At 33.6% G+C, this 19,049-nt stretch overlaps 2 protein-coding genes across 4 annotated transcripts; both read left to right on the top strand.

Moving 5' to 3' along the window:
- The first annotated feature begins 3,504 nt into the window (after positions 1–3,504).
- LOC132171083 (calmodulin-binding protein 60 B) lies at positions 3,505–7,743 on the top strand. 3 transcript variants are annotated; one of them, XM_059582300.2, is made up of 8 exons: positions 3,505–3,875; positions 3,954–4,026; positions 4,788–4,840; positions 5,075–5,568; positions 5,684–5,844; positions 5,946–6,149; positions 6,865–7,021; positions 7,157–7,743. In XM_059582300.2, exons 1-8 carry the CDS (start codon positions 3,790–3,792, stop codon positions 7,492–7,494), a joined length of 1,566 nt encoding a protein of 521 aa, XP_059438283.2. In that variant the 5' UTR covers positions 3,505–3,789; the 3' UTR covers positions 7,495–7,743. The 3 variants fall into 3 exon arrangements, with proteins under 3 accessions (XP_059438283.2, XP_059438284.2, XP_059438285.2); XM_059582301.2 differs by having other exon boundaries at positions 3,506–3,875; positions 5,078–5,568; XM_059582302.2 differs by lacking the exon at positions 4,788–4,840 and having other exon boundaries at positions 3,783–3,875.
- A 2,547-nt stretch (positions 7,744–10,290) lies between these two features.
- Positions 10,291–11,802, top strand: LOC132171224 (Chaperone DnaJ-domain superfamily protein). The gene is made up of 5 exons (XM_059582488.2): positions 10,291–10,488; positions 10,625–10,712; positions 10,830–10,900; positions 11,274–11,330; positions 11,433–11,802. Exons 1-5 carry the CDS (start codon positions 10,375–10,377, stop codon positions 11,592–11,594), a joined length of 492 nt encoding a protein of 163 aa, XP_059438471.2. The 5' UTR covers positions 10,291–10,374; the 3' UTR covers positions 11,595–11,802.
- The last annotated feature ends 7,247 nt before the right edge of the window (positions 11,803–19,049 follow it).

Consider the following 19,049-nt stretch of genomic DNA (forward strand, 5'->3'; position numbering starts at 1 on the left):
TATTTTTTCTTTCATTAAGATCAGAAATAAGAAAGATCCTTCTCTGTAATCTTTTATTCCTTATTCAATTAGAAAAAATAATAATAATAATAGGACTATCCATATTGCTTAAAACTATTTGAACACGTTTTTTTTTTTTTTTTTTTTGAAGCAATTACTTTTCTCAAGATTTTTTAGATGAGAAAGGATTTTGAAATTACTGTTCTTCATTCCATGTGCTTCACGTGCCGCGGCAGATTTTAACCAAGCCCACATATGCACATCTTTCTTGCGCTACACACGCGTTTATCAGATTCTTGGGTTACATGATCAGATCATCGACCCAAATTGATATAGTTCGGCCTATAATCAGCCTTGTTATCGGCCCATCTTGGCCCACGTCATCGGCTCTTTGTCAGCCCAGTTCATCGTAGTGTCGTCTCCGTCATTTCTGGCACCTCGCCATTTCACATTTGTTGCCTTCACTTCACGCGCGGTGGTCGAGTCAACATTCAAGTAATCCTGCTCAGTTTTGTGAGTCGAGTCAATCAATTAGCAAAAACAAAAAGAGAACGCAACTTTTTGATCCAACTCAGTATGAGCTGACTCAGTCTTACACCGAAAAAAAAAAAAAGAGAGTAAAATTTTCCTTATCAAATACAAGAGATATTATTCTCTTATCAAATGATATTAAAATCTGATCATGTCATTTGAATAGGCTCCATTGCTATATTATCAAAGTCATTCAATAAAAATGTAGTTTTATTAGGCTCTTTATAATGGTAGATATAAGTCTTTCAGGCCAAATCGCCCCAAATTATGTTTTCTCTTTCTCTCTGTTTTTGCCTTTTTTCTTTCTTTCATATTTTACTTTTATTATGAATTTTTACTTGACATTAGAGTCGAGATCTTGAATTTGAAATTTAACTCTTTAGTTTACAATTTTCAATCATATATAGATTTCAAAATAATTGACAATTTGACATTAATGATATTTAATCCTATAGCCCAAGACATGATCGAGAGTCAAAAGAGATTAGGGTTATCTACTTGAACAATAATATACATCAAACTCACGGGTCATAAACTTTTGAATTTTGGGGTTTTTATTAGGTCTTTTACTTCAAGTGTGGTGTAATCGATATCAACCTAGCTAGGCCCATTAATTAGGCCATGCGCAAAAAGAGGACCCCGAGAAGGGGTTTCATAGGGATGGCTATCTCACCATGTCACCTTAACTACTTTTTACATTCTCGACAATGTCAAAAAACCCCTATATCGTAGTTAGGGTATGCAATTCGCAACCTGACAAAGAAGAATAGTAGTAGGTGACGTTTAATTTGGCACCACTACACTATTAAGATTGTACCTTAATTACTAACAGATAGATGACACTTGATCGGAGACATATTTCGCCAAGTTGACAGGTTCAATATCAAAACACTACGTCCAACCAAGGCACGACTATCCTATCATTGGGTCTAGAAGAGAGAGGGAGGACCCAATATACATAAGGAAAATCGACCATTGTACGTACACACACTTTACCTCTTAGATAGACTATTCCACTTGCTTCTCACTCTCTTCTCCAAGAAATTCCATTGAAAAATCTCCCCATCAATACATTTACTCATGCTCAAGCTCATAGGTATAATTGTATAAATAAAATAAAGAAAAAATTGCTCCCCAAAAAGCTTTTAAAAAATCCAACTTCTTGCAAGAGATTCGTAATGACAAAATCTTAAATTGTGAACTCGACAATTACACATCAGCGGATCCTCGAGAGTAGCGCCTTCTAGATGACAGTAACGCCTCTCAATATTATAGCAACTGAAAGTATTAACAAAATAATAACTTTTAGCCGTCCTTAGATACGTTGTTTGTGATATATTATTATTATTATTATTAGGTTTAAGAAATAAAATAATATGAAATCATATATGTTCAGAAAATAAAAATAATAAAAACAAAAAATCTTGAAAGATATACAAGACTATCTTCGGTTACTGGAGTTTGACATTTTTCCATGGGTTGGGGAAGAGTAATGCACAAGTAACAATGGCTGCAGAGATGTTCGTCGAATTTTCGTGGAAAATGGAGGGTTGAAAATTTGCAAATGCCGGAAATTGCACAGAAACATGCCTGTTGACTATAAACACTATTCTTAAACCTACCATTCAAACGTTGTTACATGATTTGCACATGTTTATTTGCACGCATGTCTGAACATATACAGACTTTTTATTTTTTAGCTTTATTTGTATATATGACAATAAATTTAAACTTGAATTTCGCAGACTTTACTACGAAGAATCTCAATGGAAAATCATCACAGACATTAGAGCTGTCCATCTAGATCAGCATGGCGTCATCTCGCTCAATATAATATATATATATATATATATATATATATATATATATATAGCTAATTTGATTAGTATTATAGCAAAAAAGCTCTCTAACTTGGAAAGGCCTTTGGCAAATTTAGTTGAATATTCTAGCTTTTTATATTTAAATAAATAGAGTAGTGCAACAATAGAGAGTGAACAGTAGGGTTTATTTAAAAAGTGAGTAATTAAAAATAAATAAATGACACTTTATTAAATAAATAGTAAAGCTAAAATGCAAAATCAGGTATGGTAGTTTTTCTTATTTACAATTAATTTCATGTGGTATCAAAATTAACTCAGAGGTCTCTGGAGTATGTCAAAAAAATAATTTATTTATCAAAGTCAAATTCTGTTTACTAACTTAATAAATTTTATTAGTATGACGTTGTCTTAAATACAATGAGAATAACTTTTATGAGATTGTAATACAAACTCATCATTTTATGTCATCCAATGAAAAATTGACACATCATCTTAGTACAACTTATAAAAAAAAAAAAAAAAAAACCCACCATATATATGGATGTGATCGGGTGTGTTTATTATTATTATTATTTTAAGTTGTACGTAGTAAGTTGAGGGGTCAATTTCTCGTTAGAGGGCACAAAATGATGGGTTTGTGCTGCAATCCCATAGAAGCAACTCTCAAATAGGTTACGTACATGTCACAAATTTATTGGCTTTGACGTGTCACACTATTTAACAAAACTTGGCTAAAAGTAAATTGTTTTTTTGGCGTACCTCAAAACTTCTGAGTTCATTTAATACCACATAGAGCTAACTGCAAATGTCTCAACTAATTCTTGGATCCCTCCTTGTTAAAAAACATAAAATTATATCCAAAGGTTAGTTCAAGACGGTTAGTTATAACGTTTATCTTAAATAAATTGACTAAAGTTTAAAGAGTTTGGATAAGAATGGGCACGCGCAAATGAAAATATTTGGAAAGTTGTGTAACGCGTACGCGCGTTTACTCGGTGCATATTTTAGATTCTCTTGATAAAATCAATAATAACTTGTCTCTAGTAATACTATGTTTAATGTACTTTTCAATAATTGCTGTTAGTCTTGTTAGTTGATTTATTCCGAAGGGTGAGAATCTAGATTCGACCACTTTCTAAGCTAAAATTAATGATACTTTCAGAATATTTGTTGAATAAAATCTTCTTGGTTCTTGTTGCCTTAAACCTTTATGGAATATACGATATAAATTATAATGTTGACTTCCACGATTACGTCCTTGTTTTTGATGGAGCTGAAAGTGAACGGAACCTTCGTCGTACATTCCGTATAAAAGCGAGATCGACCTTTGTTTATTTTCGTAGACATTCTAGTTGTTGGTTGGCTTGTTTAGTTTCGGATTTCTCGGAGGAGTACTGTCGTGTTTGTAGAAGTTGATTGTTGAGTTGAGCCTTTTTGGATGGTGGAGAAGAGGCAGTTTAGTGGAGAGGATGACTACGATCGTTTTCGTATGTTGAAGTGCAGGCCATCACTTCTTCATCCATGGTAGGTTTTGTATGATTCTGTGTTGTATTCCCTTTTTTGAATGCTTTTATGGGTTTTTGAATGTGGGTTTTTGTGCAGCGGTTTTAGGCACTTGATTACAGAGCGTGATCCCCTGAATGACAAATTCTTTGAGAATTTCTTTCGTCGGCTGGTATGTTGATTCTCTGTTAGCTATTTACATACGGTTTTTTTCTGTTTGTATTTGTTTTTTCTCTGTTAGCTATTATTGTCTGAACATATATAAGCGCTGGCCCTTTTATTTGTTTTGTTTTCTCTGGTTCCTCTTACTGTTCTAATGGTGTATGGCTTCCCAGTTTAGCTTCCTTGGTTGCTGCTACAAGACAATCTTTTTTACTAAAGGTTTGATTTTGTTGGGTAACTAGTGTTTGATCTCAATGACCCATTTAGAAGTCACCTGGCTGTGTTAATTTTATTTCCCATATATACATGGTAAAAATTTCTCAGTCTTGTCTTTCCTTGGTTGCATAGGCTATAGTCGCCATACTCCATCAACTGGTACAAGACACTTTTGATTAAAGGTTTGCTTTTGTTGGCTAGCTAGTGATTGATCTCATGATTATTATTGACTATTTAAAATTCATTTGGTTATTTCAATTGCTTTACTTTATTCATGGTAAAATTTCTCAGTTTAACCTCCTTCGCTGCACAGGTTACTTGATCAACTGGTTACATTAGTTTCTGTTAATTAGTTAATGATTATTTTCATCCAATTTTAAGTATGGGATATGTTAACCACATCTATGTGATACCTTAAAAGATCCAACGTTTGTGAAACTCATCTGTTTGTCAAAATGTCGTTGTTGAATGAATGGCTGTATTCATTGAGATATTCAAGCACTCTCAGTTTCAAACCTCTGGGGTTTATTATAGTCCATATCTTTTATCAAATAGGTGCGGGAGGAGGTGGAACGTGTTGTACTGCTATCACTTCACCCATCTCCAAGGTCTGTTCTCTTGCCTGATTGTTTGTGTTCTTGAACATTTATGTTCTACACATGCTTTGTCTCTCTGATACCTTTACCAGGAAAATTCAGGGTCAAATCAAGTTTTATTTTTTCAAGGCTTCCAATAAGTCTGCAGTATTTTTGTATCACCTTTAAACTGCTTCTTCTTTTCTTTTCTTTTTTGGTTTGGGTTACAAGATTAGATTTTTCACTGATTTTGTGTTAACTTTGTAGCAGACCCGCACATAATCAGGCTGGAACATCTGGAGTGAGGAGATTGCAGCTGCAATTTGTGCAAAAATTCCCCTCCACCATATTTACAGGGGCCAGCATAAGAGCTGAAGATGGTTCCCAAATCCAAATTCAACTGATTGATGCTAGTTCCAGGACTAGAGTAAACTCTGGTCCCTTTTCTTCTATCAAGGTTGAGCTTGTAGCCCTCAAGGATGATTTACGTTTCGACGACGAAGACGACTGGACCGAACAGGATTTCAACGCCAGTATTTCACGTGAAAGGGAGGGTAGAAGGCCATTAGTAACTGGAGATCTAATAGTGTCCCTGAGAGAAGGTGCTGGTGATATTAGTGAAATCAGTTTCACCGATAATTCAAGCTGGATGAGAACTAAGAGGTTCAGGTTAGGAGCAAGAGTTGTGCAAAAACATTTTGCTGAAAGAATCAGGGAAGCTACAAGTGACCCCTTCAGGGTAAAAGATCGCCGTGGAGAAGGTAAGCCATTGGTAGACCTATGAGATTGACTGTTAAATCAGCTGATAGGAGGGATGAATTTAATTATTTAATTTAATTTATATTCAATAACTGACCGAGAAATCTCTTTGTTCAGTGAATCAGAAACACACCCATCCGCTCTTGGATGACGAAATATGGCGTTTGAAGAGCATAAGGAGAGATGGTGCATACCATAAGAAGTTGATGGCTGCTGGAATTATGACTGTGGGGGACTTCCTGCGGACCTGTGCAATCAATCAATGCGAAGTACTCAAGGTAAGGCGCTCTGTATTTGGATAAAGTTTCTGCATCACTTTTAAGTAGTTCAACAATATCATATTAGCTAATCCTTCCAACTTTCTACTGTGGAAATGTAGAGTCTAGGCAGGTTTTCAGGGAAAAGATTGGAGACAATCATACAAGAAGCAAAGACTCGCTATGTAGATGACGGTATGCGTTATACTTACAACATATATGGAGATAATTTTGCCCTCCAGTTCAATTCCATCTACCAGGTTGTAGCAGCAACACTGGGTGGCCATAATTATCGTTTGGTGGAAGAACTAACTCCACTGGAGAAGGTATGCAATAATATCCTGGAGATAATTTCTCTGTTTTTCAGTGAATCACTTATTGTAATTTCACATTTTCTGTTTTTCTTTATTGAGTTGGTTATTTGGAAAGAGATCCTTGCCAAATTAACATTTCTGAACTGTATCTGTAATACTCCAGTCCCATATTACGAAGATGAGAAGAAGTCTATATAGAGTGGCTGGTTTATAAAGATAGTCATGGGTGTTAAGTCCTACATTGCCTAGTTAATAATGTATTCTAGGGAAGTTCCAAATTGACTAGTTCTTTTTTAGTAACAGTATAGATATGGCTTGCGCTTTTCCCTGGGTCGTTACAAGTGCTATCAGAGCTAGGTTGTAACGCCATGTCATGTGATACTGGAGCACTGCATGACGTGACCCTAACGAGAACGTCAGGAATTTAAGAGAGAGTTTGTAACACCCCGATCCCATATTGGGAAGATGAGAAAAAGCCCGTATAGAGTGAGTGGTTTATAAAAATAGTCATGGGTGTTAAGTCCCACATTGCCTAGTTATTATGTGAAACTGAATTTTATAATGAAATCTATGAAAACTCTAAATTAATTAGTCATTTTAGAGTAATAGTGCAGATGTGATTAGCGTTTTTCTCTAGGTCATTATAGTATCATTGCTCTTATTGAATGTCAATATCCCAAACATTCCTTTAGGCTAGAAACTCATCATTTCTTTGTTCCATTGGCAGGATTGGGTGGAAGCTGCGAAGAAGAAAGCATATAAACACTTGAACGATTGGATCCCGGTCAATCACCTATCAACTGTGAGCTTACCAAGGCCCCCAGCAAGTCTATCAGATCATCCATTTAGTGTTTCAGAAATTGACTCCCCAGTCACACACCAAGGTATAAAGACTTGTATTATGCATATAGATTAACTTGAGGTTTGTGAAAGGGAAACAATAGGCATTCTGGCTGTTTTTAAGCATATAATGATTCTTATTAAATCACCATTTATCTTAAAACTGTATATCTATGCAGATCAAGTAGAAGCGTTGTTCTGTTTAAATCAATACGAACCTTCAATAGCACAAAACAGTCACCCCATAATGCTAGGAAACGGTTTAGTGGAGGAATCACTGCACGATTTAGGAGATTTGCCAGTTCTCCCAAGTGATTATATGGCAGCATATGGCAATTCTCTGGTTCAGACGCCAACTTGTTTTCCTGCTACATGGGAGCATGGAAATGATGTTTTCTTTGCTTCGGATGTTGACGTCTTTTCAAGGACTGGAAAACCCAAGGCGGCATGGTGTAAGATTCGGGCTGCTGTCAAGATTATGCGGGTTGTTGCTTCCAAAAGAATGGTTGGTTACTAAGTTCTCATTAGGAGCTAAGTTGATCCTAGACTTGTTAAGCTTAATTTGTAAAATACCTGTTAAGTGCAGCAAAGGGAACAAGTAGCAGCAGTGTGGCATCTTTCCTTTACTTTTTTTTTTTTTTTTCTTGTTTAAATTTTAATTATGTAGATCAATGTGTAAATAGTGTTTATATGACCTATTTTGTAATGGTTTCTGCAATGTTCAAATTTACAAGTAGTAAATGTCATGTGAAGCCACACAGCTATTCTTCAAGAGGAATTGTCTACCATTTGGTTCTCAACATAAGCAATAACAATACTTTGCATTTGTCTATATCATAGCTAAACGAATAAAGAATGTGCTAAAATAGAACAGTTCAGATTAGATTAAAGGATGCTACAAAGCAAAATCACATGACAGAGCACACAAAGGCTTGGACACAAGTGATCTTGGAGAGGGCCCATAAGATTGATAAAAAGCTTCCGTTTGAGGGAGAGTATAACAATATAACAATGGACTCACACTTGAGGGAGAGATTGTCGAGTATACACATGTGAGTATAGAAAGGTTCGAGCCTCACATTAAAAAGTTGTCATAAGTGTAAATAATTAATATATAGAATATTTGAGTCAAACTTGTATGCTTAAGCTTTTGGATTGAGTGATGTCTCATCGCGTTATATTATGGGCTCACTAAAAGACCCTCCAACGTATCAATCTCTTTAAAAATATGCATTTTTTACACATATCAGTTTAATGGACCGAGTTGGAAGAAATTTCTTCAACAAATTTGGAGGAAAAATTTGTCCATTTCAAATAGCAAAAACAAAAGGTTTGATTACCTTAATGCTAAATTTTATGAAGTTACTTGTATAATCCATGACAAACCTAAAATATTTAATAGGTTATTTGAAGCTAATTTTAATTGGAGAATGAGTACCTAAACCGAAGACTGGTGTAATATCCAATCAAATTTGATGAAAGATACAACATTTTCTACGCAACTGACTACTTTCGTCTTCTAATTACTGTAATTGGACCATATTTTAGAAAGATACAATAATCCAACTACATCGAAATGATTAGAATCACGTCTTAATTAAAGTTGTTGAATTAAACATCATATCAAGTTGATTTCAGCTTTTGAGACCGAAATGTTAGCCACCCAATGTGCTAATAAGGCCATCGTGTTGGATAAGTAGAAGTGAAACATTGATGGTCTATTTTATTGTTGGAAATTAATATATTGTATCTTTATTTAATTAATCAAGCTACTATTAGGTCAACATATACATGGGATTTTTATTTTTTTGGGGGGGGGGGGGGGGTGGTGTGGGGGGGTGGGGGTAGGCGGGGGTTCTATTTCTAGCAAGAGTAAGGGAAAATAAATAAAAGCTACTTTCAAAGGAATGAAAACCATTAAAGTAAGATTTGGGAAGAAACTATTTTATAGTTTAAATTATATTTTACATAGCTAATGGTGTATATGTTATCACATTATGAATATATTGCAACATTATTTAAAATTTTTATGTGATTAGATGAAAAAAAACCCTTAAACCATGAAATGGTTCCTCTAAAATGGAGGGGATCCTATTCTATTAAGGTACTCTCAAATTTTAATTTGGTTCTCATAATTTGATGGTCTATTTAGTGACCGAGTGTCAAACATATTTTGTGTCCATAGTTGGCATTCTAAGGATTATGATCAAATTATTTAAAATAGTAGAAAGTAAGATTTTTCTAGAGCTTTCAAACCCAAAAAATGAGAAAGCTTATCCCATCACTACTTTAGGTTATTGGTTATAACTATCAAAACATGTGGGGGATAAGAGTAATTCTAGAAGTTTCTCTTGTGTCCATTTAAGAATTATGTGGCTATTAAAATCATCATTTGATCAAAATCCAATAATAATCAATCACAAGTCCAATAGTGATTTTAATGGTCACATTATTCTTAGAGGGACTCAAAAATAACACAAAAAGAACTTGTAGCATTACTCGAAAATTAGTGTATAATTTGTAGCATTGGGAAGCAATTCCAACTATTTTAATGTCGTTTCTTAAGAAAGGTTGTTGTATATAAAAGGTGTAAGATTTAAGGAAACAAATAGGATTGGAATTGGCAACTTAATGTTTCAATTCATAGGGTAGCTAAACAGTTGGGATAGAAAACAAAAACTAAAAAAAAAACAGAGTAATAAAGATTACAGATTACAGAGTATTTTCACTATTTTGAATTCAAATAATACAGATTATATCCTATTGCAGTTACATCTCCCTCTCTCTTAATAATAAAATAAAATAATGGTATTTAACATTATTATTAAATTATTGTGTAATGTTAAATACCACTATTTTATTTTATTATTATTTTTTTAAAAAATTATATGTCTTTTAAAATTATTATTAAATCATAATTTAATAATAACTTATCTTAAATTTATTAATAATTTTAAAAGCCAAGCGGATTTTAAGACTTACGTGCAATACTGGTCTCGGCTCCAATTGAGCAGCGCCCCTAACCGATAAACGAAAGAAAAAACTAAAAATCCACGCAAGGGCAGACAGTGGTAATTCTCCAAATTCCAGGGCTATTTGAGTTCTTCGACGAGAAAATATCTTCGTCCCATTGGGGAAATAAAAGGTGTTTTTGATCTCCGGGGCCGAAATCTCTCGAAGTTTCCTCCTAAGTATATTCGTTCCACTCACGACCGACGACTGACACCCTCAACTCAACCAAGATATTTTTCTCTCTCTCTCTTAAAAACTCCCATCTGTCTCCTATAATCCTATTCTTTGTTGCCCTCCTCTCTCTATGGTTTGAAGTTTGAACGGGTGGTCTTGTTCTTCTTGTGCGCCAGAGATATTTTGCTTTGGCGGATTCGGGTTTTGTTTGATGGATCGGGAAGGAGGGTCTAACGGCGGATCTTGGTGCTACTATTCCGTCCTCGGGATTTGCAAGGACGCCTCCTCCTCCGATGTGCGCTCTGCCTATCGCAAGCTCGCTATGGTCAGTCCTAAACGCCGCCGTTTCCATTATCCCCCCTGCCTCCTCCTCCTCCGCTTTCCCTGTTGTTCTTTAAAAACAGACAAACCGTCTTTTTTTCTTTTTTCTTTTTTTAATTTTTGATTTTTGGTTTTTATAGAAATGGCATCCGGACAGGTGGGCTCGGAACCCCGGGGTGGCGGGGGAGGCGAAGCTGCGGTTTCAGCAAATCCAGGAGGCTTACTCGGGTAACATTCTAATCTTCTGATTCTACCCCCCAATCTTTTTAACGCAGCCGTCGAGTTCTCCGTTACATTGTGCTGACGTGGATATTGACTGGCGTTAATTATCCCTCTCTGTGACAGTTCTCTCCGATCAGTCGAAGCGGTTGATGTACGACGCCGGGCTCTACGATCCTCTGGAGGAAGAAGACGAAGTCCGTACTGTTTTTTCTTTGATCCTGCCAAGGCCGATTTACTGCGCACAAGGCTAGGTACCAAACGATGTCGTTTCGTGAAGAGTTTGGTGGTGGTACCGGCGGCGGTAGTGGTAGTGGTCCCAAAGGAACGACATCGTATATTTTGATGCCTTTGGTCTTGAGCGCGGTAAATCGTTGCCTTGGTAATTTTTTCGTCTTATAAATTGATTTTTCCAGGGCACGGTTCACTCAGATTGGGGCCATTGTGTTGGGCTTGGTAAAATTACTAAAATATGGTGCCTTGGAAATATCATTATTTTGATCAGTGCTCAATTATTATTTTCCTATATTTCCCTCTTTGCCCCTGAATTTTGTAAAATTTTGTGAGCAGGAGTTCTGTGATTTCATGCAAGAGATGCTCTCTCTGATGAACAATGTGAAAGACGAGGTACTTTTTTCAAATATTATCCTGAATCCAATGTATTTATTTCGATTCCACAAGGGTATATGCGTAATCATCGTAATATATTCTTTTTAACAATAAAAATAGGGGGATAGTTTTGAGGACCTACAAAGGATGTTCGCGGAGATGGTCGGAGGATCAGGGATGATGGCGGGCATAGACGTGAACGAGGATCAAACGGCCCCGAAGAAGGCACGTGTCCCGGCTTCGAGAGCTAGCGCGGCAAAGCGCGGGACCTCTCGCCGTTAGTCCGCTGTAACAGATCATGGGGATTCGAATGGGGATCCTAACCTCCCTTCTTACCCTTTGTAACAGATTTATTTTAGAGGTTGGGGAAATCAATTACCCGTTTATTTGGGGGGGTTTACTTTAGGCGATTTATGGTCTTTTATCATTTATGGGAAGTTGGAAAATTTGTGGGGTGCTTTTCCTAAATAATAGCATACTTTTCCTTTTATTTTAACTTTGTAGATTTGTGATGATCTAATTAAATTACTTTTTGTGATTAAAAAAAAAAAAATTACTTTTTGTGTCGAAACCAATTTGAAAATGACTCATCATCGACGCCATTTGTTGAATTATGTCGCATGCGCTTTGCACAGTGTAGGACAAATAGTGGGAGTGGGGGCTAAAGCAGTTTTTTTTTTTTTAATAAATCTGTCTGTGTGTGTGTGTTTTTTTTTTTAAAAAAAATTTAATTATTGAAAAAACATGTACAATGAGGAATAATGCAACAAATTGGGATGTGCGGTTAGAGATTTGAAGGGAATTATGTCATTTGATTGCACGACCATTATTTCTCTAAAACGAGGAATGATTATATCTCTGCACAATTGAATAATTTTAAAAGTAATATCTAAAAAAAGCGAGCCCTACTATTCTGATGGTTCATAAACAACAAGCCATTTTTTAGCCTCCATTGGCGGAGCCACATTATGCTTTAGGGGTGCCACGAAGATTTTTTTTTTAAAAAAAAATAAATAAATAAATTTGCTTTTTTCCAAACTAGTTCCACACTGACACGGCACCCTGAAGAAAAAAAATTATTTTCTCATACTTTTACCCAAGTTACCAGCACCCTAAAAAATAAATATATATTTCTTTTCTTTTACCCAAGTTGCCTCTTCTACACAGTTCACATGTTTAGACAACATTATTATTAGCCTTGCAGTTGCTTTTCTGTCCATTATGGTGCATAATGGTTTCGTTAATAAACTCACTATTAATTTGAATGATTGAATAAACTTTAATATCTGCATGCCAGTTTATTTTGTTATTGTTTAATGTTTATAAACTTTGATTGTCTCTTACGGGGTTGTGATTTAACTTGTTTAATATTTATGAATTTTTATAGATATTTTTTTGTGATGCATATATTGTGTGAATTACCAAATTTTTTGGATGCGGACGCAAAAGAAAACTTTTTAGGATGCATATATTTTATAGGACGCCAAAAATTTTTTTTAGGATGCATATATTTTATACGACGCAAAAAAAAATTTAGCGGCACCCCCAATATGCATGAGATACATCATCATTTCAAGAAAAATGCAACAAATTAAAATAGAACAAAAACACTCAATCTAAATAGAAACCAAACAAATCTGGCAATACCAGCCATTTTCGGCGAGACCGGCTAGACCTACAACCCACGGCGTGGGTCTCGCTAGCTGTGACTCGATTCTTGCCGGGGTCACCATCTCCGACACATTTTTCTGCAAACTCGCCTCAAAATTAGATTTTAATACCTCAAAAATCGTTTCTAATACCTCAAAACTCATTTCTAATGCCTTAAAACTCATTTCTAATGCCTCAAAACTCGTTTTTTGATTCAAAACTAAAATCTAAAGAGAAAAATTAACCCTTTAGAGATTTTATCACCTTAAAGGATTCGCTGGAGAGGGATGCCGCCTAGAAAAAGGAGACCCGTGAGTCTAGCCGGTGTGACCCAGAGAAGAAGAGAGAAGAAGAGAAAGAGAGAAAATCAAGTGTATTAGCATGTAGGGTTTTTTTGTGCATTCTTTTTGCTTTATATAACGTGTCTTCATGCTATTGGGTGCTGCAAAACCGTCTTTTATGCCATTACCACATGAGAGGTTTATTCCTCAAAAAATTATTCCTTATTTTCATTAAGGTCTAGTCAGAAGCTATCCGTCATCCCAATCAAACCTTGAGGGCGGTTGCAAGTTGCAACCATCCCTGAATTATCTATCCTCTATGTGTCCTTTGTTGGTGTTATTTTTGTATTATTTTTATAAATAGAAGTATTTTTAAAATTTTATTTTAGTAAATGATATTTTATAAGTAACGAATGAATATGATAGTCATTCTATTTTTACCTATTTTTATTTTTAGCAAAACCCATTGAGTCATTTTTATTGTCAAGTAACCATCATTTCATTGTATCAAACGTATTCAAGTCTATTTCAACCACTTTAATGTGAATTTGCTTTTGCTAACGTTGTTGCTTTAAGAAGTGGCAACTGAACAAATAATAATAATAATCAAATTGTCTTTAAGGGGTAGTACAATCGGCTAGGACCATGTCTAATGAAGTGGAGGTCACTAGTTTAAATTATTCTCTCCCTCTTATGCGGACATATCAAAAATAATAATAATAAAACTCTATCTCTATACTATATTTGCAAATGGGTTTTGCAGCCTCCACAATTATTTTGCACAATCTCAACATGGAAAAAAATGCCAAGAAACCAAAATAAATAAATAAATAAATTGATTCTTGCAAGATTTGGGTTTTGGAGTTACACGTTATTTTGAATGGGACAAATGACAAAAAAACAAAAGATGACATTTCCGTGGCTGCAAACGTTGGTGCACATTAGAATCGATTTTGTGGTCAAACTATATTATCATGAAGAGGAATACTAAGCTTACAAGTTATAAACAAATTTTCAAAAAAAAATTTAACGACACGATGTGGCACAATATAATTAAAAATGAAATAAATTAAACTTTTGTGAAACACAATTATATTATGCTACATCATATTGTAAATATTTTTTTTATAAAATTTATTTATAAGTCTAACACTTTTCTATCGTGAATATGTTAGGTAAATGTGACATGGCCCCACATTTTTTGTTGGGTTTTACAACTTTGTACACCAAACCAAACCATACATGGTCCAGACTCTGAGTCACTGGAGTGCGTCAGCAGAGGCTTCTAGTTCATTCACTTCATTGGCCATTCGGCCTTTCTTTTGTTTAAAGGCTTGGTTGCCCTTTGTGCTTTACGTGTGGGCTTGGGGATTTGCCTGTCAAATCACAAGAACATAATTTAGGTCCTAGGATAAGGATCTCTTATGATTTTCTTTTTGAAAAAAAAAAAAGAAATCAATTTAGATTTTCAAATCATGTAAATCTACAAATTTCTTGCTTTGAGTATAATGACAAATGCTGTCTATTAAAAATGTAACATATTATTAATGAAAATTGAGTATATTTTTCTTAGGTTCGTGCGCTTTTTATGTAGAAAAACTTTGAATAGAAAACTGTTTTTTAGTTTACTAAGTGTCTTTTTAAAAGTGAAAAAAAAAAACATATTGAAAAGAAAGTACTTTTTGCCTCGCTACCATGCCACCCTTAGGTAGTATTTTTCAAGTCATTTGATGAAAAATGAGTATGATTTCACATAATTTTTAAATCTACAATTTTAAAGAAATTGTAAGAGATTTTGATCATAGAATTTACGAGTATGTTTCGAAATTTGATTTTTGTTTTTCTATTATAGTTTTTATTTTTATTTTTTATATGATATAATTTACATGTGATTTAATAAATTACACATGTTAAATATACTGAAAAAAAAAATGTATTTTATTTTAAAAATAATATAAACAAATATTTTTTAGAAGGTTAACAAACCCAACTTACAATTTAATTATTCACAATAAAACAAAACAAAACAAAAAGAATATAATTGATGGTGTCTGCAAGTTGACAAGCTTTACAAGTTGCACATATATATATTTTTTTTGGCTAAATTTAGGAAAGTTGCTTTCTTGCGCTTCTAAAAAAAAAAAAATGCCTCTTTTGTTCGTTTGGTTGGCCGTCCAATCTGGATTCGACGTATTGTTAACGTTGTCCTCTTTCACTCTTTGTGGGACCATTTTCCTTGCAAAGGTGTACCTAGTTTAGTAATTTACGCAACAAAGATATTTTAATTTGTGCTTAGTTTTTTCTCTCTCCTAAATTTCGGTGTTTAATACTATCAAAAATTTTGGTTAAGGGAAAAACATTTTCGATTATCTAGAAAAACCATACTCTCTTTCTATATATATATAAAAGGTAAAAGTCTGTTTAACCCCTTCAAATTACCACTCCAATGATAATTTACTCTATAAATTGTCAATTACGACAATTTACCTAAAAAACTATCAAAACAATAACAATGTACTCTCAATGCTAGCAAAATGATGAAATTACCCCTATATAATTTGTAATAAGACAAAAATACCCTTAAATTTTTGAAAAAAATTAAATTTTAATATTTTTATTTTTATTTTAGTAAATGTATTTTCATCATTTTGTTAAAATTGGCGGTACATTGTCATTATTTTGATAATTTATAGGGTAAATTATCGCAATTTATCATTAGAGTAGAATTGTTTGATTGGTTGTCTATCGCAATATGACATGTTTTAATATAAAATTCAGCAAGTAAAAGCTGTTAAATATGGGATAAAATAAAGATCCTCTCTTATTGGATTTGAAATAGAATTGAGAAGTGTTACACATTCATATTTTGTCCGAGATTAAAAAAAAAAAAAACAAAACAAAACAAACATTTCTCTACAAAATTTTCACTTGAACTATTTTCTTTCTATAATTCTATGGGTGGAGCTGAGCATAGTGAGGAAAGAAAGTGGGTCTTTAACTAAATGTAGGCCTATAAGCTTACCCAATAAGGCCCACTTTCTATACTGCTGATCTGGGTATATTAAGCAAGCCCACCACTTTCCACGACCTTAAACTGTGACTATTAACTATTTGAAACCCCCCCAAAAAAAACAAAAAAAATTGTTTCCTTCAAATTAGATTGGATTTATATATATTAAATTGATATTCGTTGGAAATTGGGATAACACAAAGGACCAGCCCATAAAATTCATTTCATTTAGGACACACAAATACCGAATAGGCCGAACAAAGCCCATAGATGGGACCAATGAACCGGTCTCAGGGTGCCAGGAGAAACAAGGGGGATCAACTCCGGGTACAGCCAACACTCGAAGGAAGAATAAATAAGTTGGTCTTTTAATTTTATTTGGGTCTTATTAGTTAATTAAGTTATTTGTATTTAGATTGGTGTTTTATTTATATTTTAAGAGTTATTGTAATGGGCCTGGCTCAAATTCAGTCAAGTTAGGGTTAGAATTTAGTCTCTTAGGTTATTTAAGCACAATATTCCCTTGTAGTAATCAAATTATAATTAATGAAAAATATGTTCTTTTGGAAGCATGATTACTCTTTTTTTGTTATTGGTGAAACTCTACCAAAACCTCATTATTGACCGGTGAGACTCTATCAATGTTATTTTATTTTATTTTCTACTATTTATTTATTTGTTATGTTATTATCTTTCCGTCCTGCATCAAGTGGTATTAGAGCCAAATCAATTATCTTTCCTCCGCAACTGACGATCCACTGCTTAGGGTTCTTGAAACAGATACCTACCTTCTATTAAACATTATATAAGCTACAGTACTATCAAATGCATTAGGTAACACTTTAGCTTATATGTCTATTATTTTAATACAAAAATATTTATCTCATTTCTTTTCTTTCTGCCTTTTATTAGAGACTATGTTTGAATTGTATAACAAAAAAAAAGGTAAGGGTACATAAAGAACTTGCATTTTGTCAACAAAAAAATAATAATAATAATATTATAAAGAAAAAAAGAAAAAAAACTATTGTATGGTGTATTTAAATATAAAAATAAAAATTAATTGCATCACCTGAATTTAGATAAAAATAAGAGGAATGATCGAACACTACTCAATTAAGAAGGCCTTTCCCGTGGGAGAAGGAGAATTCCCTACCGACAAAGGTGGTATATTTATGGCAAAAATGGATAAAAGTAACATATGGTCCTGAGCTGTGTCATAGCTGGAGATTTGTAAATCACATCTTATTTATGGAAAGTACATTAAGGAAAAGCAATAGGAGTACGGCTTTTCCTCTGTCATTGCCACCAAACATGTCGGTCAATTGCAAGCACATATGTTTTTAAAACACCCTTTAATCATTTGGTCAGCTAATTACAACTCCAGAAATCTTCGGCTTATAAAATGATATTGCACAATATAACTAAAAATAAAGTAAATTTTAATTTTAAAAAACTTAATTATTTTTTGTCATATTACTTTGTAAACTTAACATTTTTCTTATAAGGTAGATTTAGTAAGTGCATGTTTGGAATATTGATGTTATGGAAACACATAATAAGATAAATATAAAGCGAAATAATATGAAATCGAGGAAATAGAAAAAGATACAAAGATTAAGCTGGACCTCATAGATCGTTTTCTTATCTGAAACATGTTAAAATCAGAGAGATAACGATTAGAAGAGAAAAATAAAGTAAAGAAAAAAAAAAAGAAAATTGCAATTTACGATCTAACCATTGGTGTTAGGCTGTTAGCCTGTTAGCATATAGAAACACAGGTAGTTCGGCTATAGCCCACATCCACACACTAAACCCTTAGAGCATTCTCAACAGACTCCTTTGTTCCTTAAGTTTATGGAATATATCAAAAAAATCACAAAAAACATCTCACAGCAGATTCTCTAAAACCTTAAATACTATGATTGCTATAGTGAAACCCAATATTTTGAGTTCTACTATTGCAATCCTTATGATTATTAAAATTATTCTCTCTCCTCTCTCCTCTCACAATTCTCTCTCATCTCTCATCTTATATATATATAATATAATTAAAAAAATAAATATTTTAATGATATAGATAATGATTAAAAGAAGTTATTGGAGGTGTATTTTGACATATAGAAGCAAAAAGTAGTTGGCATCCTTAAATGTAGGGAAAATGATGAGGAAACTGCTAGAAATGCTATTATAAATTACATATTTCTTTGATTTTATAATTTGAGTACATAGCTCTATTTATGGAGCTTTACATGTGATTTGAAATATTTCAAATACAAAGATATCCCTTAAATCAGGATTAACAATATTATCTAAATGTCTTGATTTAAGGAATATAAAATCAACATTTATTCTAAAGGATTTATATCCTTAATAGATTTCAAAATATACTGATAGAAAAAATAGCGATTTTAAATGCAATTAAACGTTCAATAAAGTAGTAGTTTCACTGAAAGCGTGATCATGATTTTTTTTGTTTTCAAATCATCATTTTCAAATATATCACTGAAAGCGTGATATATTTTCAAATCATCATTTTACGAAACTTTTTTTGTTTTTTGTAATTTTGTTTAAAATATACTTGGCCCGCATGATCACATTCTAAATTGGGAGCAAGCTCCTAGCACAATTATAAAGTATAGTATTTTGAATGAAACAAAGTTAGAACATATGACGACACATATGCACATACTTCACACTTCATCAAAGCCCTGAAGATGCCATCCACTTTTTTGATCGTTAGTTGATCAACATTATCCATTTGGTTTAACACTTTTGATTTATTCGATGCTTAAG

Source organism: Corylus avellana, chromosome 1 (genome assembly GCF_965113065.1).
Source record: "Corylus avellana chromosome 1, dhCorAvel1.hap1.2, whole genome shotgun sequence".
NCBI classification, from domain to species: domain Eukaryota; kingdom Viridiplantae; phylum Streptophyta; class Magnoliopsida; order Fagales; family Betulaceae; genus Corylus; species Corylus avellana.

Coding starts and splice junctions, on each gene's coding strand:
- LOC132171083 (XM_059582300.2), top strand. CDS start 3,790: ATGGTGGAGAAGAGGCAGTTTAGTGGAGAGGATGACTACGATCGTTTT. Junction 3,876..3,953: donor CCATCACTTCTTCATCCATG/GTAGGTTTTGTA, acceptor GTTTTTGTGCAG/CGGTTTTAGGCACTTGATTA. Junction 5,569..5,683: donor AAAAGATCGCCGTGGAGAAG/GTAAGCCATTGG, acceptor CTCTTTGTTCAG/TGAATCAGAAACACACCCAT.
- LOC132171224 (XM_059582488.2), top strand. CDS start 10,375: ATGGATCGGGAAGGAGGGTCTAACGGCGGATCTTGGTGCTACTATTCC. Junction 10,901..11,273: donor CTCTGGAGGAAGAAGACGAA/GTCCGTACTGTT, acceptor TTTTGTGAGCAG/GAGTTCTGTGATTTCATGCA. Junction 11,331..11,432: donor TGAACAATGTGAAAGACGAG/GTACTTTTTTCA, acceptor CAATAAAAATAG/GGGGATAGTTTTGAGGACCT.